At 36.7% G+C, this 27,710-nt stretch overlaps 1 protein-coding gene across 2 annotated transcripts in view; it reads left to right on the top strand.

Moving 5' to 3' along the window:
• negr1 (neuronal growth regulator 1) overlaps window positions 1-27,710 on the top strand; it is a 166,423-nt gene that overhangs the window by 60,777 nt on the left and 77,936 nt on the right. For both annotated transcript variants that reach the window (XM_015008974.2, XM_088005017.1), the window contains exon 3: window positions 24,881-25,006. In XM_015008974.2, coding sequence (XP_014864460.1) covers window positions 24,881-25,006 — 126 coding nt within the window. The remainder of the gene's footprint in view (window positions 1-24,880; window positions 25,007-27,710) is intronic.

Here is a 27,710-nt window from a genome sequence, read left to right on the forward strand (position 1 = left end):
ATAGCTTTCCCCCCCTGACTTTCTGACATTCCAGACTATAGTTTCTTGTTTTAGGCCAGCTGGAATTACTAAAACGTTTTCTATTTGCTAGAATAGGGAGAAAGATTGCGACTTTGCTTTTTTCGAATCATTTCCAGTCATTCCCATCTCCACACTTGTATATGTTGTTTTAAAGAAAGATTTTAAGATCTTTATAATAGTATAACTTCATTGCTTTTCTATAGAAAACATTCTTGCTATACAAAAACACTGTAGCGTCACGTAAGCCCCTACTGAAAACCTTTTGTCCATAAATTCTCCTTCTAGATCATAAATAATTCTTTGTTATTGTTTACCGTCATAGCCATTGATAATAATGACTTGGAAAATGTTCACGTTTAATGTTTTATTTTGTCCTCCAACCTCATATAACCAAGAACTTCAAATAAGAAAATAATCTTTACATGGAGATACAAGAAGCTGTTTTTTTTTTCCCACTGTAATCACATCCCATGGGGTTTCTCGTTTCCAGCAATCTTACACAACAGGAATCCCTCGTTAGCATCACCCTTTCCAACACCTGAATTACCTGCTGCTGAATTAGAGATGATGACTGTTACTTCTCTGGAATGCCTAAGAATAATTTTGTCACAGTGTGACATTTATCCCCTCTGAGACCTTATGTCACCGTACCCGATTCCTGTGAATAGAGCTTAGTCAAACATGGCCCATTTGCAGTAATTTTACCTTACAGCACCACACTAATACTTTGTTGATTCAGATGCTCTTCAAAGCTCTAAAGTTGGGGTATGGCTGTGCACATATAATTCTCTTACATAATCGCCGCCGAAAGCAGAAAGCTGTTGTTTGCTGAAATAGCCTAAAAAAATAAAATAAAAAAAATAAAAAAGTCTATGTTTTCCTTGATATGTTTTTGACATTGTTTAGACACGTGTCTACTCTGCAGTTAAACCAAACTGTTTATTCACTCTTAATAATGAATACTCTGACCCCTTACATAGCTCATCTTTTTTCTTTCCTCATCATATTGTACAGCTGGTCTTCATGTGTATATCCTCGTCGCTGCTTTCACTGACCTATTTACAGCCCATCCCCAGCTTTATCTGATGAAGGATACAGAGGAATGAGAGATTGGTATCGGGCCCAAGCAGTCCTTCCGTGCATCACATGACTGTCTTCCCTCTCAGCTTCTATTCTTTTCCTCCCTCCAGCTTAATTAAGATTGAACATGTGATAATGCATTAAATATGCACAGCATCTCTCATCTAAGAATATCTTGTCCTGAGGAGAAACTGGGAAAGAGGCATTTTTCCCTGTTTTCCACTTGTAAATGGTTGCATGGCTGTCGTTAATTTGTTTTTACCGTTTATGGTTACGGAATGCAAACAAGAGTTAGGATAACTTATAAAATATGGAAAAAAAAAAAAAAAAAAAAAAAAAAAACAACAAACAAAGAAAAAAAAAAAAAAAAAAAAAATATATATATATATATATATATATATATATATATATATTTATTTTTTTTTTTTTTTTTTGCGGGGAGGAGTGAGAGGGCACTACAAACAATCTTTGAGTTACATAGAGGCTGTGGAAATTTTACAGCAATTAGTGTATATCGATTAAATCTCACACAGGAAAATGCTTAAAAGTTAATCTAAAAAGAAACTAAGAATAACATTGAAGCATTGATTCTGTGGCATAAATTCAATTCAGATTTTGAAAAACATGTTTTATATAGACCCAGTATACACGTTGGTGTTCTGTATGAAATAAAATGTTTTGGATGTTTGTATGGATCAGAGCAAATCCACAGTGGAACCTTTTTTGCCCACGTTTGAATAGTGAGTCAAATTAGACGGAGACATTGTTATAAATAAGTGAAGAGTTAAATCTGCTCCTTTTAGCGTGCATCTTTAACAGCAGGTTGAGATTAGAGTTTATTTACAGAGTACAGTGTTTTATTATAAATATGTTATGAAATGTTTTAATGTCCTCAGGCAATCATGAAACAAATCACCAACATAGTGCATTACTTTACATTTGACAGGCCAGAGCACCTTCCCTATTTGTATGGAAGAATAAAAAAATGTTAGTTTTACATTCTAGTGACACAATCGATGCCTTCTGATGAAAAATAATCCGCTGATATAGAGTCTCTGCAAAGGGGGGAAAAAAAAAGAATAAGCCTGATGTATTGGCTGACTGATTAATCAATCACATACTCTATCACTTTCAATAATAATTGCGGGGGATTCTTGATCACCAGAGTCCAACAACAGCGCTGGCAACTACCTCTAAAGCAGCTCACTGAATTGATCAACTGAAGTAAGACCTCCAAAATGTAATGTCCCTCTCATTTACAGCCAAGAGTTTCTCTTGTGCATTAGCGGCATCAATAATGTAAATTTAAAGCGTAATTGGAATTTAGCTCAACCTTGTACTTCATACAATTTAAAGTCGATTCCACACTGTGAACATATTGGTTGAACAAATTTCCATTTAAGTTTGGTGACAAGTCACTTTAGAAGCTTAATGTTACATTCTCCATATTTCATTTAAACTAAAACTCATCCTGACATTTTGTCAAAGGTGTCTGTTGCTGCTGTTCCTTTGACAGTTTACTAAAGTTGTATATAAATGTTGTGAAAAGAAATGGCTGGAAGGTACGTCTAACTGAATTTGGATGACTGTGAATTAGTGGGTAGATTGTCTTGCAAAAAAAAAAAAAAAAAAATATATATATATATATATATATATATATATACATATATATATATATATATATATATATATATATATATATATATATATATATATATATATATATATATATATATATATATATATATATATATATATATATTGTGGGTTTGATTCAAGCATTAACCCCAAGAGAAAGTTAGACTAAGAATGTACATTCACAGTTTAATAAACTGTTTGCTGGTTGTGAATTGTTCCTTACTGGCTGACCTTTACTTCCAATAAATGCATGCATGCAAGTTGTTGATTATTGAAATTGTACAACTTTTTTTTTCTTTTGGCAAGGAAAAGAACATTTACAAAATAGTTAAGTTATTGTCTGAGAGGTATTTTTTTGGGGGAAAAAAGTAAGACGTGTAGCTGGTGATAAAGAATGCCTTTATTTAGAATCAAAGTGGGGAAAAAAAAAGACAGACTCCTTGTGTCTATGTGTGATAAGACTTTTTTTGTGTTATGAGAAGAGCTGAAGTAATTGTGTATCAGGAGTGTCAGTTGAATAATTAGCATTCAAACAATGTGTCGTGCCAGTGGTATTACAGTGGAAAGTGTAGAGAGAATGTGAGTGTGTCTACAGAAACAGATTTGCTATTATGCCGAGTGACATTTAGTTAGCCACTAATCATTGTCATTTGTGTGCGTGTGTGTACGTTTGTGTGAGAGAGTGAGCGAGTGAGTTTGTGAATCCTACTCTGGGTCTCGTTTTTTTTTTTTTTTGTTTAATCTTCCGATGTGTTTAGACATGCATTTAGCACTGAATGTGTGCATTTTCGTTCAAATTTGCACATGGTTGAGGGTATGTTTATGCACGCTAATGTGTCCTCATCACGGATATAGCTGATATTAGCTCTGGTTAATTAAAATGAGTGAGGACAAAGGTCAGCCACTCAGCTCTCACGTCTCTCTTCTCTAGAGAGGGAATAGATACAGCTTGAGTGGAGAAGTACCTGGCAGCTTTTATTTGGGCCTTTGTAGTGGTCTTTAAAGGTAAAGCTTCGAGAATTCAAATGCATGTCCGTTATGTAAATTGAAACGAATTCTGTATACAAATATAAAGCAAAAATGTCAAAGTGATCTTTTGGGGAGTAGTTGATGCAAATTATAGACCTAATTTATTCACTACAAAAACATCACGTTCTGCACACTTATGCATATTTGACTTGTACATCAGTAGGAGCTTCGGATTACAGTTATAAAATTGTCTTTAAACAGAAAATGCAGATTTATTCCAGGGGTATTTTTATATTGTCCACTCAAATGCCTCTCGTTTTCAAAACCCAATATTTTCCATCCAGTACTTGTGGATAAAAAGCAGAAACAACGATAGCAATGCCAAAGAAGGTGCAGAAGCTCGCATGGAAACGCATATTAAAGTGAAACTGCTTAAAACCTATTAAAAAAGACTGAGGTATGTGTTGTATCCTAAGGTAAATAGTATCTTAATTACTTTTTATGCTTTCATTGATTTTGGAAAGTAATTATTTAAGGAATGTTAAAAGGTGACCATCCCTGAAACTAACCAACCATTTAAACTATCTGTTCATCAATTCATCAATTAATCCATTCATCGATCAATCAATTATCGCTCACTTATTCAGGGTCGGGTCATGGGGGTAGCAGCCTAAACAGAGAGACTCAGACTTCCCTCTAATCAGGACCGGCTCGTTCGAGGGAATCTCAAGGCATTCCCAGGCCAGCCAATAAACATAGTCCCTCCACTTGAGTGTTGACGTTGCCAGGAGAACAAGGGAGTCCCCCAAACTGGGAATCCACCAGTTACAAGGCAAACTCCTATGTAGCCATCAACATTTTTTTGCTAGATTTCTGATCTCAGTTTCTTTAAAACTTTCACCTGCCAATATCAGCTTGGGCCAATTCAAATTTCTCTATGTAACTATAATTTGATAGAATGATGCCATTAAAATCTTCTTTTTTGTTTCTTTTTGTATTATTTATTTAAAATAACCACAGAGGTAACATTATTCTGCATTTTGTCTGAAAATATATGTAAAACTGATTCATAGTGGCTGTTCCACAAAGACAAATGATTATGTAGTAAACATTTAGTCTGTCTTTAGCATTTTAGACTAGAGATTAGGATGGTCACTATTGAATCTTTTCAGATCCATCACACTGAAAACTCAAGAATAAAACAGTACTTTGACTATACTTTGTTCAGTCTTTCTGTTACATGCTTGAACATATTGTTCCCTTTTTCTCTCTCACAACCTGAATAAACTCCAGACATGTTGTAAAAAAACAATTTTGTCTTACACATTTTCCTATATCTACTTGCATGTGCTTTTTTTAATTTAGTCTGTAAACACTTCAGTTCTCCTGAAAATGGGTAAGATTGAGTTTTCTTCTCTTAGTACAAACTTTCACAGTTTCCTAACAGAATACCCGAACATCTTAACAAGTGTTGTTAGGAAATTGTGCTTGTGGCTATCTGTTATATAATTCTCCCTCTACTTGGAAAAAGATTGGATTTTAAAGTTTTCAGTTGGTCAGGGCCAATTAAACTATAAATCATCTGCTTGTGGTCAATAGACCATTTTTGTGTCTCTCTGTAAGTAACTGCTTTTTGGTGTTGCCTGTTAAAGTTAAATAAATTATGTCTTATGAGATAAAGTTAGAAGTGGTTGATAGTTTTACAAAGTACTTATTTTTTATTCCTTCACAGTAAAACCTATACGGCACTTATCTGTATTTTTTTATTTTTTTTTGTTTGTTTGCACTCGACTCCTTTTTCTGTACATTCATAAAAAAAAACGTTGGTATATTGAGCCAAGGATAGTTTGCCTGGGAACTTGGATATATTGCTGGGTTTTGGATCGAACTGCTTATTTGATTGGAAGAGAAACCAATTACTCACAATTGCCCAACAGATAAATATTGACATCAAAGTTAGTGTGTTGAGTCGACAAGTCTTCCCAGAGGGTGCACCCATAATGAAAAAAAAAAATAGGTGGTCTGTCCATTTTAAATGTTTAAAAAACTGAAATGGTGTCTCATTTTCTTTGGGTTTTTCTTCACTTCAAGGATTTTTCCTGAGGTTTTTACTAATCTGTTGCCTTTTATTAAAAAAAAAACAAAAAAAAAAACAGCCCAAATTTACTTAGCTTGCTGTAATCCTTTTTCAGAATGGCCTTTTTTCTGGTGTTTCCTAAACTGCATTGTGCTGCAGTTGAATCCTTTGTCAATTTTCCATCAGTTCAAGGATTTTACTTTTTTAGTTTATAAATGTTCAGATTTAGGTGATAGCTAGTTTTTGTTACTATTCTGTCTGGCTTTGATGCTCATTAAAAATTACTTTTTTATCTCTCTCTCTCTCTCTTCACATCAGTTCTATGATTTGGGAGTAAATTTGACTTTTTTTTTTTTTTTTTTTTTAATTTAGACAGTGGTGAAAGTGTTAATGCATCCCTACACAAGCCCTTACAGCATGCATTTCAAGCTCATGCTGATCCTGATGTTTATCATGATATTTCTCCCATCTCCAAGCATGATTCGCAGCAGTTATTTTTTAATTGTGTATGCACAGGTTTTTCCTGCAATGTGATAAAGTGTGACAGTCAGGCTTAGCGTGCAAACAATCTATATTCAGATGTTTTATCAGTCAGTGGTGTGAGCCCTTGGCTTTTTTGTGGTGTTAAACAGTTGGTTGTCAGAGGCGCAAACCATAACTGAAACGTGGGTTCTCTCACTACTTTATGTGGATCCAAGAACAGTAGGCGCTCGAGGCGGTGTTTATCATACAATGTAACCCTCATCAACAGAGGCTGTGAAACAGATTTCCAGGAGGTGAAGCACTGGCAGACGTCTCAAAGATACGCTGGCCTTAATTGGGCAGATAAATATCACAGGTTGTGCTCCCCGGCCCTGCAGCCCCGTTGCATACATCACCCTGAATCCAGTCCAGCAGTAGCAGCAGGGTCTCGCCTGCTTGTCTCATCCTTGAAATTTGTCTGTAGCCTGTGGTGCACTGAAAGAGCACTTTGGGCACTAGAGATTTCGTTTCTCAGTCTGCTTCCCATGGTTGCAGCCATTTTAAGGTCAGATTTCAGAGGCCCTCCTGCTTTTTTTTTTAATCGTCTTCTAAGCATCTTTATTTCCAGAATTAGAGTCAGATGACACAGGATGTATTATCAGACATATTGAGATTGTATACTTTATTATTTCAAAAAAGATCAGAGCCACTGATTTCCTGTACGGACACCATTACTGGTCGATACCAACTCTGTAAGTAAATTCCAGGAATTGACATCTGCATTCTACAGAGCAGCTGAGGGTTCTTAATAATGAGCATTGTTTTGAATATTCATGACTCTGGCCTTTCGAAAGCCCCCCAGGAGCTGCGAATTACCCCGTATTACCTATGTGTTGTTCAGTCCAAGTCTTCTCCCAGCAGCCCGTGGGGCCAGCTCTGAAGATGCAGAGCTTCATTTGGGAATAAATGTGGCTTCAGACCCATACAAACTACAACAAAAGCACGCTGCATTCAAACACATTCACAAACCCACACATCAGACACACACAAAGTCAGAGTAATCACTCTTCCTCCTTAGTACTTGCACCATGGACTAATGACTCCTGTTGAAGCAAATAAATCAAGACAGACGGAGAAGGGAAGAGGAAAGCCTTACCCAGGATTCTCATTCAACACAACTTTTTGGTCTAATCATGCTTTCTGAAGAACTCAAAGTCCGAGTGCGCCGCATGTTTTAATCATAGATTCATATAAATATTTAATCTTAATGGATGATTTAAGGCAACGTATTGAGCTCTCATTTGACGTGGATCTTCTGCAAGTTCAGTCCAAAGTATGTAGCGAATATAACAGAAGACTCGATACGGAACTCATAGACGCTGATGAACTATGACGGTTTATCTTTCTTTTTTTTTACATCTAAAATAGATTTCTTTATGATTTACTAATTTAAAGCACTAATTTTGCTCTCCCTGATAAGCAAGAACAAAACAAGGTTAAAAAGATGACTGTTCATGTTTGTGTTTTGTGTTGGTGGTTATCTTTTACATCACAACATTTCAATCTGGAAAGACTCAGACGGACAAAAGGGGAACAATTAAAAGATTTAATGACAGGAATGAATAACAGTTCTTTGGTGCTCGGACCCCGGCAGCAAATTCGAGCTGAGATTTGATGTGAACTCGATGAACATCCCGATAACTGATTAGGGATGCTCTCCCCCCGGGGCCCGACACTGGTGGTGATGGTCAGGAAAGGGTGCTATCCTAGAGAGCTGAAGGATGTGGGTGGAGAAGGGGAGGTGGTGGGTTGAACGCAGCTGGGAAGCGGCTGATGGCTTGGGTGTGGATCCTTTATGCAGAGCCTGATTGCTGATAGAACGCGCCGGGTGAGGTCCAGTTCTGAGGTCGGAGATGAGCATGACGTCGATGGGCGAATGGAGGGGGCGGAGTCTTCCAGTCTGAACTTCCGCTTTAGCTCCATTCTACAGTGCACCAGTATAAGATAGCAAGAAAACTGAGAAATCATTTGATTTGAGAATACTCATGAAATTGGGTGAAAAGTCCCATGGTAAATAATAAACTGTGGAGCACAAAAGTCAGAATACTTTTCACATTCCTCTTTTACTATAGTTGTAACTATTCAGAATAATAATGCCCAAGGAAATGTGACTGAAATACTTGCTTATAATGCTTTCCTTTTGTAAGTTTGCGAGGGTGTCTACAAATCTGTCCATATCTGCAGGCTATAACTACCATTGAACTGGAGCCTGAAATTGACTTTTTAAAATGGGGGGAGGGAGGATTCCCCACGGGGGACATTTACGCACGGGGCAGGTTGACTGCAGGTTTTATAATGTCCAATATGCAGCTCTATTTTATTTTTATTTTTTACCTCTTTTTACGTACTTATACTCTTTGGTGCTCTCTCTTGTCTACTTATCTGTTTGGCTTCCTCAGCTTCATCTCTTTCCAGATGAATGTTTTATGCATCTAAAATAATAATAATGATAATAATAATAATAATAAAACTAGAACTTTTCCAACTTAAAGCTTGAATTTTGAAAACCCACTCTCACTGTTCAGTATGGTGAAGGACATGTGATGTGTGGAATATTTTCTTTTCCAAAGGCCCTAGGAATCTTATTAGAGTGCATGGTGTCATGAAATACCATGTGCTCTGAGTTATTCAGTAAGATAATATTGCAAAACCTATGGCCAAATCAACCCAGTGGTTTACCAGACACAAACCTGATCTTCCCAGAGTCTTTCTAGAGTCCCCAGACCTTAATTTTAAAGAAAACATGTGGGCTAAGTTGAAGAGAATAGCATATTGAAGTGGGTAATATAGGCAATGTGTAGCAATTGTGCTTAAAGTAGTGGTCAAAAATCATACTCTGTATGCTACAAACTTGTGAAATGTTGTAGAAGAGGACCGAGTGTTATTCTGTTGGCAAAAACAGGGTTTTCAAAGTATTGAGAGCAGGGGTAACAATAATTGGACCACTATTGAATTATTTAAGTGTTTTCTTCTTATTAAATAGAAATGTTCAAATGGACGTTGTGTTTCTTATTTTAAATGTTCAGTGTGAGATTATGCTCTCAAACTGAAATATGGAGAAAAATTAGTTATTTTTTTTCAACATCTTTAACAGAATAATTCTCTCGGGTCCTGCGAAATCCCACAGCAAGAGTTTAATTTCAAGGTTGCGGCAGAAAAAGACAGCTACAGAAGTTTAGCATTAGCTTTTGGCTCATTTTGTCCAGATAATGATAACCTGTGATCATAACTACTGCAACAATGGCCCTAAAACGGACTTTAATCTGCTTTGAAGCGGAACACGCTCGGAGCATGACAAATGTCTGAGTAAAGGGCCGATAAAGAGCAGATCCAAACACCCACTGAGAGGCGAGTGCCTTTCCTCTGACTGAGAGAAGAGTGTCTCTGCTGGCTGCCAGCCGCTTTCTCCCCATTAATCACGACCCAGGTTCTAAAGTTTGAACTCTGACCTTTATGGCTGCATCAAGTCCCAGTGACAGATGGAGGCAGAGCTCTGTGTCTTCACATGAAATTATTCAGCTCACATACTCTCCCTCTCTCTCTATCTCTCTCTCTCACACACACACACACACACACACACACACGCAGACAGATTCTCCAACAGCAAGGGTCATTTGGTCACAAGCTGATATTTTGTAGTTGGAAAAGACCATGGACTGCGATGCTCTCTGTGTTTCCTTCTGACAAGCAGCAGTTTGAAATGAGGCCTTTGTGTGGCAGTACTTATTAAGCACACTTTGTGCTGCTAATTGAAAAAGCAATGATCACCCTTGAGAGTGAAAAGCGAGTGCCCCGTGTAGAGGAGTTTTGTTTATAGGCAAGATGCTATGGTTGAAAGATGCTGATTAGTATGAATAAATGAGATAGCTTATCTTTGAATTGCATGCCCAGTGCTGCTCTCCTATTGAAGATTAATTGCCTCTCACAAGGTGTTGCTAAAAGTTCATTTTCATCAATTGATTTCCCTTAATTCCTAAATTCCCACAGAAGTGCATTAAATTGGTAACATAACCACACTTCATGCATCATTAATTTTGTCGGCAATTAGTCTCCACATGTACTGCTTGTGACGTTAGGGGGAAGCATGTTATCTTTACACCGTTAGGTCGTGACGGGAATATTATCATATACTAATAGTTGGTACAATTCAAACATTTATGGCGATTAGACCTACACAATGTATCGAAAATTTATTGTCATCCCAGAATTGGTATCCGCAATGAATTTCTTAACCAGCATACATTTTGTAGTAATAGAAGATATTTTCGAGGCCATTAAAATGTTTTGGTAAAGTCATAAAGATGCTTTATTCTCAAGCAAATGTTTTTTTGTTTTTTTTTTTTTCCATTGCAAGTACGGCAGCTATAGCAAGGTGCATCAAAACAATTCAATCTAGAATGAGCTGCACAGACCCACACCTCAGCTCTTGAAATACTAGCAAGAGCAAAGTTATTATTGAAAGAATTCATTATTATTCCTGTTTGCCGCCAACCACTTTAATGACGCATCGTAGGGAAAAACAAGGAGATTGGTTAGACTGAAGCTAAATCCTTTTTTATTGCATGAAGGATACAAAGCTAATGCTGACATGTGCTTTAATTTAGTATTGATTCACATCTCTAATAAAGGAAAATAAATTTAGCCTTAGAAGAAAGTTAAGATTTATGCCTTTGTCTTATAAACACAAATGTTTTTCAGATATATCATAAGCTTTTTTATTATTTTATGACATTGGTCATTGAATAACAACAATAATAACTTTATGATTTCACACAAAAATTCCTTTTTTTTTATAGAAGTTCTCAAAAGACCTCATTGTAGTTTCCTAGTTATTGTTGGCTTTGAGAAATAACCTGCTTCTCTGATACTTCATTGCATTAATTTAAGTAAAAATAAAAATAAAATAAAATAAAAACTATCCTGCATTTAAAATATTTAAAGTTTACGGCCATCAGAATACATACCATGCATGCTCCGAAATCAATTGAATGTGTTATGTTGTTGGAAACGTGACTTTTTAGAAGTAAAGATTAGATTTTCTTTTATTTTAGTTAGTTTTACTTTATTTTCAGCAATGGTAAAAGGTGAGACTGATATAAGCAAGACTTGAGAAAGTCCTGGATTGGCTGAAACTTAACCGCCCCGCCAGATCCTTGTAAACGGGAGAAAGCCCAGAGCAGCTGTGAAGCAAGATTTTAAATCGAGCAGAATAGCACACAAAGGAGTTGGCCAGAAGAAATTTAAAGTTTTAGTGTTTTTATCTTTTTTTAAAGCATCCCAGGGGCTAACAGAGTGGCCCAGTTGTAGGCAGGTAGATGGTAGGGCAGGGCTACTAGTAAAATATAATATTTGTAACAATAAGTCCAGTCTAGCCCCACGGTAAAACATGTTAACAGTAGCATCATCATGCTATTGACAATACTTTTCTTCAGCAGGGACAGGAAACTGGCCAAAGCTGTTAGAAAGATAAATGCACAGAAAGTCAGGATAATCCAGTGGAACTGTGTTGATCAAAGCATATTCACATGCTAGAAATGCTCAGTCAAAAAAAAAAAAAAAAAAAAGAAAAAAGAAAAAGATCAGACCTCAATCTAGCTGAGCATCTTTGACCATCCTTGAAAATGTATGTTCACAGACACTCTTCCTGTAATCTGATGGGCATTTCAAGCCAAGTAAAAAATTGCGTCCTCAAAGCAGAGGCATTACTGGTATCCAAGAACCTCATCACATAAAAAGAAAAAAAAAGAAAAAAAAAATATTCACAAGACTCCTCCACATCTGCCTATTACTGAGAACATGTTTGAGGCTTGCAGGTTAGTTGTCAGAGGCTATTCATCACCTCACCACTACATAATCATTACTGTAGTATTGGGATCATTTTGGATTCCATTAGAGGCAGCTTACCTTGAAGCCAAAAAGTGAGCTATTGAAATAAACTGAGAAGGACATAATTCAGCAGTTACACAGCAAGATCACATCTGGACTTGCACATAATGAAACATATCACACAAGGATCCTGTCATGAAACTCCACTCCACTCAACATGTTTATCAAAAAAAAAAAAAAAAAAAAGCACATGCCACAGCAGACAGTGTACATCGTAAAAATATACCGGTTTTCCTTAACCCCCAGGCAAATTCTGACTTCCTGTAGCGCATTAGTATGGTAAATCACTGGATTCATCATGCATAATGATGTCATTATGGAGTAATGTTCATCAGCTAATGTGCACTTGCCACAAATCTATTTGTGTCTTTAGCCATTTGCTGTCTCCTACAACTCTTTAAATCTCAATTTTTTTATTAACTTACCCAACATCTTTGCCACAAGGAGCTCTTACAATATGAAGAGATGCCAAAATAAGACAAGCAATAAGGGCTGATGAGGTTTTATGATTTTGCACTGCACTTTTTTTTTTCTTTCCTCCTCTTAGTCCATCTCCTCCAGTGCTTCTGGGCTGGAATAAATGGGAAGAAAAAGAAAACATAGTCCCCCCCCTGAACATTTTTATTGCTTTTTATTATTGGCCTATGTTTTTGTGTGTTTCAGCTGAAAATTGAGATTAATATGTTTCATAACATTGCAAGAGGCATCTGAAATTGCACATATAAGTCGATTGAGTTTCAAGGTTTACGTGCTGGGGGGTCAAATGTGGTTTTTTTTCATTTGTATAAAAGCAGACAGGCTCATGAGGTTTCGCTTGTGTGGTCAAGGCAGAAACCAACTGTTGCTGGGCATTTTTAGATGTGTGGAATGTTAATTAGAAAAATTTGAAAACTTTAAAAATTAACTAAAATATATAAGTCTGCATCTTGATCAATTAAAAAAAAGGCTACATTTAATGGTCAAATGGGCTTTGACCACTAAATGTAGCCTTTTTTTTTTCTTTAAAAAAAAAAAAAACATTTAGTGGTCAAAGCCCATTTGACCACTAAATGTTATGGATTTTGGTCTGCAGCAGTGATAAAAATTTAATATACAATACTGGGAATTTTGTATTTATTTCTGCGCAAACTTTTCCCAAAGTTAAGCACTGCAAATTAACTCTGTCTGGTTTATGACATTGTAAATGAAGTTAATCCCCTCGAGTAATATAATCTGTCACTGTTTATGTTTGGTTTCCATGTCTGACACCTAATTAACAGACTTGAATTTGTTTTTTTATGCTGCATTCTGTGAGAAGAGGGGAATTGAACCCCTTCAGGAATAACTGCGTGGAGACTGTCTCATTACGGGGGTTTATATTACACCCCAGAAACTCAGGTTTATTCTACTGTTATATCATAATCCATCTGTGTTAGTGTCATCTCAACAAACTGCGGAATGGGTAAACATTCAGCTTGGTAATTTGAGAATTGTAACGAGCTGTTCTAAAATCCCACCCTTGGATTTGTTCACCGCTTCATGCAAAGCTGAATAATAAAACTCAAATCAGCCTCTAATCCAATTCCAAAGTGCTGCATGCTGCAGATAAAATAATATCTGTCCCTGGTTCAGTAAATGCATATGTTTTAATAAAACTGTTGCATCAAATAATGTTTGGACAGGAAATGTGCTGGAGGCATTTCAAGCTAATTTGAGCATTTAAATTTGTTCTCAGTGGAAAATGCCGTTACTTTCTACAACTTTCAAAAAGGAACATTTATAGGTATTACATATTTTGTAAGTGTTCAGAGTTTTATGTACTCTGAACTTTTCAATTTTGGATTCATCTGTATGGAAGAAATACTAACTTATTAGAATTGTGTAGCTTTGTACACTTGAGGCTTGGTTGACAGTACTGTGAAAAGCATTTGTCCCATAATATACATATTTTTTTCTGTTTTTGCTTCATTGATACATTGATACAAGGTAAATGAGCATTACCTTGAGTTGCTGGCCTACCATAATTACTCCAAGACCACTTTGCTGACTCATCCAGAGAGACATACAATAATCCAGAACAACACCTAAAGCAGTGCGTGCCTTTCAGTAATAAAAAAAAAACCCAGAGTTGGTAAAAATCACATTCCTGGAACAAGGTATGAAAACCATAATATCTGTCTCACATTTCACAAAAAAAATAAATAAAATAAATAAAATAAAATAAAATAAAATAAAAATAATTAAATAAATAAAACAAAATAAAAACATCTTGATGATCCACAAAATATTGTGTTGCCTGATGAGACAAAACTGGAAAAGTTTGGAAGGCATACATTTCATAACGTCTGATCTAATACTGATGAAGCAGTAGAGAAGAACACTATGTAGACAGTAAAACATGGTGGTAGCAGAGTAATGGTGTGGGACTTCCTTGCCACCAAAGAGCCAAAGGACGTCTGCAGGTCTATCTCTGGATGACTCCACATTTTAAATTTAAAAATAATTTAAATCTTGCAGCATAGCCTTTCACATGGTACTTATGCTTATGATTCACCCAATGTTATTGAATTAAAACAATTCTGCACCATATATTAGACTTGGGAGACAATTATTTTTCCCCACATTCTTCTTCCCTCAATGCATGAAATCCTGATATGTAAGCTGCGTTTTTATTTAACACGGTTCTTGTCTGGTAATAAAATTTGTTTCACAACCTACAGCTTAAGTATGACCAAACAAAAATAGTAAAGGAGCAAATACTTTTCATAGCACTTTTAAGAATCTATCTTTTACACACCAACACAACTAGGACTTAGACCGAGGGTGTACTTTCTTTTCCGATGATCATCTCATATCTCCTACCTCCATGCCTATGCCTATGCCAACTTGTGGCCATACTTCCACTCCGAGCTCTAATTGGAAAGTTTGATGGCAGTGGGTTTAGCCAGTAATGGGGTTCAGCAATTTGGTAGCAGACGTTATCCCAGAGAGGCCTGTCAGGATTTATAGTAGAGCCCAACTGTGTGCATCCGCTCCACAGCTGCAATAGAAAACCCTCTTGCATTTTAATAGTGCAGCTCTGAGCATTTTCGTAATTTAAAGTGGCGTCATTAGCACTTTATTTATTCAGTCGAGGCATCTTCTATGAAGGTGATGATGCCACCCTGATCAGCTGTGGCAGCTCACTCGATGCACCTCCTGCAGAGCTGGAGAAGGGAAATTGGAGAGGTAGGGGCAAACATGACAATTAGTGTCATTAATGAATTAGTGTGGGAAGGAGACAACAAGCTGCGTGTGAAGGTACTATAGTCGGTGGAGGGGAGTTATGTTTTGTTGTTGAAGGGGCAACAAAGTCACAGCTGTGTGCCACAGTGTACTGAGAGGAGAAAGTCTAAATGGGAAAATGAAGGAGAAAAATATGTACAAAGGTGAAGTGATCTGCAAAACCATTTACACAAATTGAACTTTTCTTCATCTTGTCACATTGAAATGACAATGTGAGGGGAAAAAAAAAGTCAAAGTGGGACTTCGAACTTTTAAATAAATGTATTGTGTTTAGTAAGGTTTGTATATGGATTCAAACATTTTTACTTTAAATGCTTTAATTAAAATCCAGCGGAAAACCTCTGAAAGTCAACTAAAAATTTACTCTCAATATAAATAGGTTACAGCTGATCTGAAAATGCCTCAGAGGTTTCTTAGAAAACATTAGAGAAGGAACAGAATCGTGAGAACCAACAGACGCAGCACACAAGCCAGACAGGATAAAGTTGTGGAGACATATAAAGTAGGATTTGAAATAATATCTCAGGCTTTGAACATACCACAGGGCCATGATCAAGTTGCTATACAAAAATGAAGAATACGACATGTCTGGAAACCTACAAAGACATGATTGTGCTCCTAAGCTGAAAAGGTAGACAAGGAAAGCATTATTCAGAGAAGTGCTCGATAGGCCATAGAATAGTTGTAGAATTAATGCTTTAGTGGAGAGAATCGGAATTATCTGTACAATAAATATGTAGTTATCTGTAATCAATATTTTATCATCTACTACAATTTATTACTTATAATGAAGTTGTGTGAATTAAAAAAAAAAACCTTTGGCTTGGAGTTAAAAGAAAATTCACTAGCAAATATTTTCTACACTGACTAATTTGAGCAAACATTTGAAAACCACAAATCAATACTGTGTGATCGAGGTATAATTCTCAATTTTAAAGGTTCGGTGCAAGTGAAAGATCTTGTTTTCACACACCAACAGCCTTGGGCCATCTTCATAGTGCTGGACGTTTGTTCGCAAAAATAAAATAAAAAAAAAAGCTTCTATCCATTTAACCCTTCTTCCTTTTATGCATTTGTCTGTCAACAAGGCCTAACAGATTTTTTGAAAACCTTTGCTGATTCACAATTAAAGCCTTTTGCACATTTATAACCTTCCAGGATCTTACCGTTTTTTTCTTTTTACCAAAACTCTTGAGCTCTGAATGTACCTGCATGTTGTCGTTTTACACCATCCAGGTGCACCAGTTTCATCATTTCCAGAACAGTTTCCCTAAATGGAAAAAAAAAAACAAACAAAACAAAATAAAACGTGGAGTTTTATATAAGCCTACATGTGTATGTTTGATTTCTCAACTCTGCATCTCTCCATTAGGCTGTTATGAAAGAGCAGTAATGGTGTTAAGTGAGATAATGGTAGACCTTAACCCCATTGCTGGTCATTATTCTCCCTAAAAGGTTAACATCTGTTCTGCTGTGTAGGCATGACTTAATGCCATTTGCAACATTACTGATAATCACTTTTTCAGCAATTTGGGGTAATATCAGTAATGATTAGAAAATTTCTTTGTAAGCACTTATGTACAAAGAACTGAGCACTGAAAAATAACGTCTGCAGTAAATTGATTTTTCTCAGGCGTGGGTGTTGAGTTTGGACTGAATTTACATTATGACCCTGTTTAGAGCTGGCATCAACATGCTTTCTGGCTGATTCAGGTAGAAGTTGACAGTTTAAAGCGCGAGTGTTCCCAACTGACATTAAAAGCAATCCTGAAGGATTAGGTCATGGTTACCTGCTCTACATGCAAATAAACATGCAGCCACGTGACACAGTGTGCTGAAAGCTGAGCTGTAAAGATTTGAAGGGCAATTTATACTAGAGGAACGCTTTCTAAGGCAAAAAACCCAAATAAACTGTACCTTTTTGAGAAAGGCCAATTTCAATGCAATTCTCATTTTAGTAACATTTGATGCTGCCATTTACTACAGACACCTTGATTAGAATCCCAATGCAGCCAAACAGAGTTAATATCAAAGAAAGAAAGTTGAATGAATTGATTTGTAACCTCACTGAGTTCAGTGTTAAAAAAAAAAAAAACAACAACAAAGAGTACGCTCTCCTGGCATCCTGGTAATGCATGATTGAAAATCTGGCTTTTTTTTGTATAATCAAAACTGTTATGTTTCCAAGGTTGTTAACAAAATGTTGTCTTTTTTTACACCACAAGGAAATGACTCGCTGCTTGAGAGTAGCCACATATTTTTAATAGATTGTCCATATGTGTGTCACTGGAAATTTTACTCGCAGACTGCTAATCTAATGTAAATTAATCCTTCCCAAATCTACTTTCTGAATGTCTTCAATTAGTGCAACTGCACCTGTACTTAATGCAATTTACACAGAACTGGATTTCCCAGGAACTAGTTTAGTGTCAGGTCTGAATGAGGCCCAACTCCATGTCTCCCAAACACAAATCCCATGAAATCAACTATGTTAAGAATCTATTATGTTGGGGGGGGGGGGGTAAATTGCTGTTTCAGGGCTATTCAAGAAACTGGAGGAATGTTATAAGTCTGAATTCAAAATCACTTATTTCCCTCCAAGTATGATTTAAAAAAAAATTTTGATGCAATTTTGATTTGTAAAGTATCTTCACAAGCCAAAATTGCAGTCTGTTATAGTTACATGTATGTCAGATTATAAAAACACAAATTCTATTGTTTAACCGTGTTGCGCCCCTATGAATGAATAAACCTAAACTAAATCGTAATCAATATATGCCGTACAACTAAATTTGTTTCCACAAGTAATTTTTTATATGAACTTTTTTTTTTTTTTTTTTTTAGCAAAGAAACAGTGGTACAGTTGCTCTGAACTGGAATAAAATGAATGTTCTTCATCTAAAACATTTGAAAGTCCCCCAGTCCTTGTCAAAGAGAGATAAGATCAGTAGACAGCCAACATTTTCAATTTTGTGCTATCAGACACTGAGGAGATGTGTCAACACTTGGGTCCCTCTGCAAGTAAACACATGACTCTGACAACCAATAACCTAGATTCAACATCACCTCTGCTCCTATCCCACTGTAGGTCCTCCATGTTAATCTAATTTAGATCCGGATCTGTTGATCAAAACGGACTCCTATCCTCCCCATATGACAGAAAAATTCAGTGTCATTCAAGTCATTCCAGGTAATGTTTTAGAATGACAGCCTGTGAATCCGCTTATTTACTTTGTCTTCAGAAGTTCCACTTATGGGAGTAGAAGCTTTCAATGCCATCTTATACAGAGGAGGACTGTTGTCTTTTGGTTCCTAGAATATAATTGAAGCCCACAGGTTTACTAAAGGGTAGTATGGAATGATGCTTTAAATCAGGGGTCCCCAAACTACGGCCCGCGGGCCGGATCCGGCCCGCCACGTCATTTGGTCCGGCCCCCTGAACAATGCCGGATCCGGCTCGCCTCCTCATACCAGAGAGCATTCAGTGTTTTTTTTTTCATATATTGTATTTTCTGGTTTATATGTGGATTTTTCTTCAACCACCAGGGGGCTTGAACAAATATGAAATTAACTTTCCCTCAATATACTAGTCAGTCCCAGTCACCGAAAAATCTATCTAAAAGCGCGAATGTGTCGTCGCGCCCCTGTTACTGTTACTGTTGTAACTCTGAAATAAGCTACTATATAAAAGATGAAAGAACAATAAAACTAATAAACAACTAAAGGTAAAACAGTAAAAATATACCAAAAAAAAAAAAAAAAAAAAAAAAGAACAGAAACAGTGAAATGATTAAAAAATGTCAGATTTCATTATGTTCTGTGAATTCTGAGTACCAGGTTTATTTAAGAGGAATTTGGAGCTTGGGCCAAAATAGTTTTACACTAATTCACATTTGGTTTCACCAAAATATGCTGTGGATTTTTACACAACAACACCAAAATATGTAAGAAATAAAGAAGGGAATTACCCATAGGATGATATGTAGTAGTGTCACAGTTTGGTAGGAATTGGTATTCTTAAAGACTATGGTTTGTATTGAAGACTTTTGGAAATTAGCCTGAATTAGCCCTAAATTAACTCAAACTAGTTTAATAATGTTCAAACAACCAGCGTGAAGCAGAAGTGAAGATGAAACATTATTCTGAAAAAGTAGTGTTTTATAAAGCAAGGTGCTGAGTTAGAAATGAATAACCCTTTGGACAAGTGATTCTAAATCTATTGATCACTCACCATCCTGATTGATTTGGAGGCTATTTTTGGGATGGAATAGGACTGGATACCTTTAGCCTGCTTAGCTACATTAGTTTGGTTGACATTTAGTGTATTTTTTGACTATTTCATATAGCTTAGTTGGAAGAGAAGAATGGAAAACTCTGATAAACTGGAGTAAACTCACAGTGCATGACTTAAATAACTCCCATCAATCAATAACCTTATAAAACATTGCTTATACCACAGAGTCAATGGGAATTGTTGTGTACCCAAGCAGTCTGATGGATTAATATTCTGCAGAACACAGCAAAGCAGTGAAATAGAGAATCAAACAATATTAAAATAGTTTATCCTAATCTAACTTATCACTGCAATCCTTACTTGAACAGTTTTAAGAACCAGTGACTCTCCTGTGAATGAGCCTCCTGGTAAGAAGCAGTAGTCATCCCCTCATCAGCGAAGTAGAGGAGACTGAAGACTGTCTCCCCGATGCTTAGCTGACCTAAAACAGGAAAGGTTTAGACTGATTTATTGTCAGCCAGTAAGACAAACACAGTTTTTTTTAATTAAAAATATATGTAAATATCTGGATTTGACTGTAACAGTGTTACGTTTAGCTTGTTAAATATTGTGTTTTTGATCAATCTCTTTTTGAACAAATTGGCTGCATTTTAAAATATTTTTGAAAGTTTTGTATCTTTTCTTACCAAATTCTCAAGGCTAAATTCACAGCACTTTCACTCAAATTATTAAACAAAAGGAAGTGAAGGACATTTCAGCAAAACCACAGAGTTAAATTACAAAGAAGACTATGTTGAATGAACATTTTCATTTATTTATTTATTTATTTTTTTGTCAGACATCAGGCCGGGTCACAGAGTAGAATAGTTGGACCCAGATGACTGAGAATCCATTACTGTATAGCACAGTCCACTGCAGAAAAGCTCCCTCTGAGATTCAAATCTTGCAGATTAAAATAGTGGTTCATAAGCCTATGTATGTGTGCACATGTGTGGGTGTGTGTACCTGAATGACTGTGCGCATGCCCATGCATGTGTGTACAGCGAAACGTGCTTAAATGCCTTTGTGGGTGGCTTCGTGTGTGCCTCCGTGTTTTCAGCAGCCTAAATACCGAAGCTTTTAACATCAAAGCTCCGAGAGGATTTAAGTGGCCTAAAACTTGCCAATTATGATTATAAGTGATGTCCAGTAGGGATTGCTGATGAGCTGCCATGTATTAAAAAAATAATTCACTTTTTTATTCTCAAATTTATTCTTCCTTGGCTTTTTTATTATTCATTATAAATGCCTAAAGTACAACCTGATTTTAGAGATGGAACATTTTCTATGCTGGCATAGGTTCTAGTTTAGTCATTATATGTAGCCTGAGAGACAGTGAGAAAAGCAAAACGAGTCTTTTCCATTTTCTTTGTACATTTATTTCAAGTATTTGGTAAATTTAGTTTTTAATTATATTGCTCATCCTTTCAATATACGTATGCTTTTTTTTTCTACCTGTTTCAATGATTTAAGTAAAGAACATCTTGAAAAAACATTGTTAAATCAAGCGGATGAAGTGAGAACCTAAATGCAGCAGGGCTCAGAAAGTAGCTGGCTGGTAAATTAAAAAGCAGAAACTTGAGAAATGGTTCACAAATCCAAAGATCCAAAGTCACAGGCAGAGAGAAAAAAAAAAAAAACTAAGCTGAAAGGCACACTAAAAATGAAAGAAAATGAACATGCTTATTGAAAACAAGAGAGGACTTGTAAACATTATAAATCCAGCACCAGCCTAGCTAAATCTTCAGGCGTAAATGTCAAAGAAGATTCAGGGAAAAACCTTTACTCTACAGAAGCATGTATTTTGCTTCCGTATGATGGTATGAGGATTCTCGCGTATTGCAAAATTACTACAGTTCCATTGTACCACAGTTTGTATGACATGATCTACTGCCACAATTTTTAATGCAGATTAATTAAAAAATAAATCTCAATGTCTTCCGTAGAGAATGCTTATTTAAAATAAGGTTGTTTATGACAGTCTGTTTTTAAAATGAATAGAATAGAAGTAATCTATTCTGACGCTGAGCAACATTGTTGCCCTTTTTCTCCTAGCCTAGGTAAGATGCTTCTACAGTCGTCTCTGATTCAGGCGTGGTATTCACACAAGGAATGCAACCGTTATATTCCATCTCCTAGACATGACTGTGTGGTGGCTGTCGAAGCACCGACTTCAGCAACAGACCATGCCTTTTGATCTCCCAAGCACCTGAATGGCCTTTGCTTCTCAATCTTCCCAATGCAGCGGTCACCCGTAGTGCTGGTGCACACCTTTTTGACCACACATTTTTTCTTTCACTCTGCGTCCCATTAAATGTTTGGATACAGGACTTGGTGAACAATTGTCATCTTCAGCAATGGTCTTTTGTGGGTTGTCCTCCTTTTGGCAACTGTCAGTGACCAGCCTCTTTCACAAAACGTTTCCCTCATAGAAGACAAGCCGCCTTTGAGCTGCCTCTGGCCATTCATAAGTCACAAGTGGAGACAGTGATATGCAGCACAAATGACACAGCGGAGCACAGGACGTGTTGTACCACGTTTATGTTAGCACTACACATAAACCTCTGTGTGATGTCAAAGTAATAACATCAAATAAGCTAAATGCTGTGATTTTGTTGTTGGCTGAGCAATTGCTTGAAATTAGAATTGGATGATATGGCTGAAAAACGTGTCATGATAAAATAATTTCCTATGAGTCAATATCAATAATTATTGATTCAGTTTTGTTTTAAATATACAGCGAAGCTGGTGACATGACGTTTCCTGTTTTATTTGCAATTTTCTCTTGAACTGTTGTACTCAACCTCTCTTTTCTCCACATTGTTTTTCTGAGCACCTCTGAGGCACGGTGGCAAAACCTTAAACTGCTGCTGCAGCAAGTTACTCAACAGGTTTTGTTAGGTAACTTAAGAGTGAGTTAGTTAGTTGATCCTATGTCTGGCAGATCACATCATCAGCATATCACTTTATCAACCAGTGAAGCTGGCTTGACCTCTTATGAGTCAGCTCATATGAGGGTGTGACTGCCTCGCTTCAAGACAAGAAGCATAACAAAGGTGGGCCTACTTCCTCTGATAGATCACATAAAGACAGCACAAAGATGCCTTAATCCTGCTTTTACGTGTTTTGAGTGAGTGGTTGATGTTTGTTAGCGTAGGCCAAGTCAGCAGAAAATGATTGTGATGATCACCCAACATTTCTTGTAATTGAAATGCCTTGTTGTATTATGTAAATTGTAATTTACTAAGGCACAGATTTTTATTTCTGAGATGAAAGTCATAGTCCTCAAAATAAAACTTTACTTCTAAGTTGAAAAACTGAAATAAAAAAAACAAACTATAATTTATCAAAGATATTCTCATCAAGTTGCACCTGTATCTATAGCATAGCACTAATTTATACGATTTCAGGATTCTGAGCTGCCTTTTGTTCATTGTGTGAAAAACTACAAGACAAAAGTAAGAGAAGAGACTTTGAAGAAGGGCTTCACTCCACTTGTCTGCAATGTCTTGTTGAACGACAGACGGAGAATGCAAGTTGTGAAGCCAAGTTGCATTTGATATCAGATCAGTTTTGTTGTTAAAACGTTACAAACCTAATGCACGATATAGGAAACATGGCCATAACTCAACTCTTTTGGATCTGCTATCTATCTTCCTCTCCTACATAATAGCTATCATGATCTCACACATGCCTCCTCCCACATAATGGAATTTGGCACAAATCTAATAGAAAAGATTTGTGTTAGGTAGTATTGACGTAATTTAGACAGTGCCGTTCCAGCTATTCAGTCAGAGTTCAGTCCTCGACCTTGATAATAAGACACTCTCTGTCTCCAGTATGGATATCACATAACCTGATGTGAGTGTGTGTGTTTGTGTGGACACACACATTAGCTTTCTGAATTTCGATTTAGCTTGATGTACTAAGCAAGCTTTTTTAATATTATAGTGAACTCTTATTGAGTGTATTGAACTTTATAGTTAATTAATTGCTTAATTACCCTGTTGGCCATATCAACATGCTTTGTTCTCAGTGGTAGAAATACATGAATAATTTCATGGTTGTGTTTAATTAAAGGCAGCAGTCTTGTACACTTAATGGTGTAAGACATTGAAACTCCTAAATGTCCCTTAATTCAAAAAGCTAATGACCTAATACATGTCTTTACTATCCTTAAACACCTTTTAATGGTTTACTGGCGCATGCCACCCGAGTCAAGACACATTTAATCAAAAGAGTTTGTTATAATTGATGGCAAAAAAAAAAAAAAAACCTTCCCCTATAGAAGATTTCTATCCAGATACCACAGTTGTATTTAGAAATATGTTTGAATAAATACAGTAGGGCGTTTTTCATCTGCTTTCATTCTTAATACTGCATGTGTTGTGACAGAAGGGGTGGAAATCCGTTCTGTTCCATTAGTTAGTTTTCTTGACATATGAGATTAGAAATCGGCTGATGCTCAAGGATTGAGATTTCAATGCTCTGAGTTTCGCCAAGGTTAAATTTACTAATACATTATTAGTAAATACGTATGAAATGTATTAGTAAATATTTATTATGCAGATATGAACCAGACAATTATGAAACACAAGAAATGAGTGAATAATTCAAATTACAGCTTCCAAAAGATTTACCAAAAAATAGAATTGAGAAGGAAAAATTGATTGGGAGGGATGGTTCAGGAACTTCCTCTGTGGTTGCTACACACTTTACATTTCAAGGATGGTGAGCTGAGTGAGAACAGCTTAGTGTAGCAGGAGATTAAGTAATATTAAGTTAGGTCATTGCTGCAGTACCTTCCAGTTGCATCGGTTCTGCAGCAGTGGTGCAAAGGGTGGCATAGCATGGTGTGTGAGAGCTGTGACATTTATTTGTTGTGTTTTAAGGTGATACCTTCCTACACCTTTAAAACAAATGTCAAGTACGCAACAATATGCCAGAGTATGTAAAGTTTTTGGCATGTTTAAATTAATGAGGGGACAGTGTAGCTTCATTTCCTCTCTCAAAGCAGAACCACAAGTCATGTCTTACCCCAACTTCCTTCCACTGCTCTCTTTCATGCAGATGAGATTGTTGCTTGATTGAGAGGTTGCCATTTGAAACTCTAATCTTGTTTCTGTCTTCTTCTTTATTTTGTCTTCTAGTTCCACCTAAGATATATGACATTTCCTCTGACATCACAGTAAATGAGGGCAGTAATGTGTCGCTCATCTGCACGGCCACTGGGAAACCTGAGCCAGCCATTGCCTGGAGACACATAACCCCATTAGGTGAGTTCATCCCACCTTTCATGTGCACTGATGGACGGATGGACGGATGGATGGATGGAAGCGGAAATGAGAAAAGGGCTACATGATCAATAAGTGATTAAATGAGAAGTTGAGGAAATGCTTTTAGTTACATTGCAGTGAGAGATGTAATTCACTGAGATATTTTTGCACGATTAAGTTAAAAAGTGTAGCGTTAGAATAACTGTTGATGGAACCATGATTAAACCACACCTGATAGCTGAACTTTAATACAAAAAAAACATATATATGTATATTTTAAATGAAATGTGAAAGTATCGCAGAAGAACATTTTGTTGCTATAAATCAAACAGGGTACTTCAAATTTAACACACTTTGCTGAAGGTAAATGTTAATTAAGTGTGCATTACAAATTATATCTTTATTAATATTATCACTGGGGCACAGACACTTAATTAATTTCTTCAAATCCCGGATCTTTGCTTTGAAAACTCTTTCCAAAGCATAACTGTTACACCAAATCCCCCACCCAGTCACTTCTAGTCCTCCCTCATTTTCATATTAATGGATTAAAGCATGCAGTGCTTATCTGATAGCTGTGAGGATGACTGTATTTATCTTATGGCTGTCAGATCCCCCCGCTCCGGCACGCTGGCCCTGATTGCGTTAGGGGAGTTTTCAAAAGATGATCAAAAGAGCCATCCTCGGAGTCCAAGTGGCAGTCACTCATTCTACTTTGAAGTGTCCACACTTTGAAGTATGCCAGGCAAGGAAATGATATGCTGGTCAAATGAAAGGGCCCACGACGAAATGTAATCACAGAGTGTCTCCCAGCACATCAGAGGAGAAGCCCTTTGCCATGGGATGTCTGAATCAGCTGAAGTAAGGGTGATTTGTCTAAAAGACCTGATACAACTGGAAGGTTGTAATAGGCTAATTACCTATCCATGGGATTTCATTAACTCTCTTGGATATGCAAAACAGGCCGCCTCAGCTAGTGTTCATGAATGCCATGCAAATATGCAATCACTGTATGAGTAAAATGTATATGATTTCCTCTGCTTTATTTGCTAAATGAACGATCAATTAACAATGGACCTCGAGTTAACTAGAGTGAACTGATTAAGTGAATATAGTTAGTCTATAAGTACTGGTAATTACTTCCAGGGTGTGTGTGAATGGAGTCCTAATATCATAAAGTGATTTATAAAATCAGACAGTTTATGAATTCATAAAAAAAAAAAAAAAAAAAAAAAAAAAAACGTAGTATATTATACCTAGGGTGGCCAAGTCCAGTCCTCGAGAGCTGCTATGCTGCAACTTTGAGTTGCATCCCTTCTCCACCACACCTAAATTAAGTGGTTGAATTGCATCAGCATGTCTTTCAGCCCTGCACAGGTGATTCAGGTGTATTGGAGAAAGGATGCATCTAAATGTTGGAGGACTACAGATATTGAGGACTGAACACCCCTCATATGTTTGTAGTATTTTGTTGATTGATCCAATCGATGGATGTTTCGCCTGTCGATTGAAGTAATTTTCTACAAACACGTTTCACTCTGTTGGAGTAGAGCAGCGCCGGTTAGTGGGTGTCTGGGTCCTACACGTCCTCGCAACTAGTTGCGCAGACTCTCAACTTTATCAACTTGGTGTCACATACAAAACAGTACGACGTGAACACTGTTTCCCACCGAGCGGTTTACTGTCCAACACTGAGTGTGGATATGTGATTTGTAAAAAAAAATGACCTTTGGGCGGTCATGTCCGGTAGACTTCTGCGTTTAATCCACCTCGAGGAAATGGAGTGATTATGCCTGTAAATAAATTGGTGACTTATTTCTGTAACCCCCAAAGTATTGCATGGTTTGTGACTTTCTGACCAGTATTTCAACATGCACAGAAACACAAACAGAGGCACTTCACTTATTAGCCTGGTGTTTTCCAAGCTTTTAAAATCACTGAGAGCTCATTATTTGAGTATTTAATTGTTTTAAAGTGGTAATTTTAGCTGTAAGCAGAGAATAAGGTCAGGCATGAAATAATTATATAAAAAATATATTTGTCTAAACTAAAATCCAGTTATTTCAAAAATACAGTTCAACCACATATGACAAGCTACAGAAGCAAAAAAACTTGCCAGATTTAAGTTAGATATAAACTGAATTAAGTTCATGTGAATATTACACCATCCAGAATGTCATTCATGATATACTGAATAAGTAGCTAGCAAAATTAGGTAGTAGACCATAAAAAAAGTTTGTTTTTCTCTGTTTTTATCCAGTGAACAGTCCCTTCCTTTGAGTTAGGTTAAGCAGGTGCAATGGCTGCAAAGTGGGAAACATCTTTACCTGGCAGGTTTGATGTTTTCAACCTCACTCTCTTCAACAATCAACCATTTTGGCGTGGGGGGGGGCATTTTTTTGCACTGTAGATAGCTCCACTGCAGCAGTCAGTGAAGTTTGACAGGATGATAAATTGCCCTGACTGACTGTCAAGTTCTTTTTCCCACTCCGACTGTTTTGTGTTTGCATTTTTCACTCTCTTGCCTTCCTGCCAACCACCAAACTGCCAGCTAATAATAAACTTTGCGCATCCAGTGAAGTGTGCCCATAAACTGTTTATGGAGACAATAATTTGGCATGGTATCTGTGCATGCAGAAATTGGATGCATGTTTCTTGATTACAGAAGAGCAATGTGAAGCAAATGCTTAAAGTTTGTAGAGCG

Source organism: Poecilia mexicana, unplaced genomic scaffold, assembly GCF_051168715.1.
Source record: "Poecilia mexicana isolate PSO_F unplaced genomic scaffold, ASM5116871v1 scaffold_4, whole genome shotgun sequence".
NCBI lineage: Eukaryota > Metazoa > Chordata > Actinopteri > Cyprinodontiformes > Poeciliidae > Poecilia > Poecilia mexicana.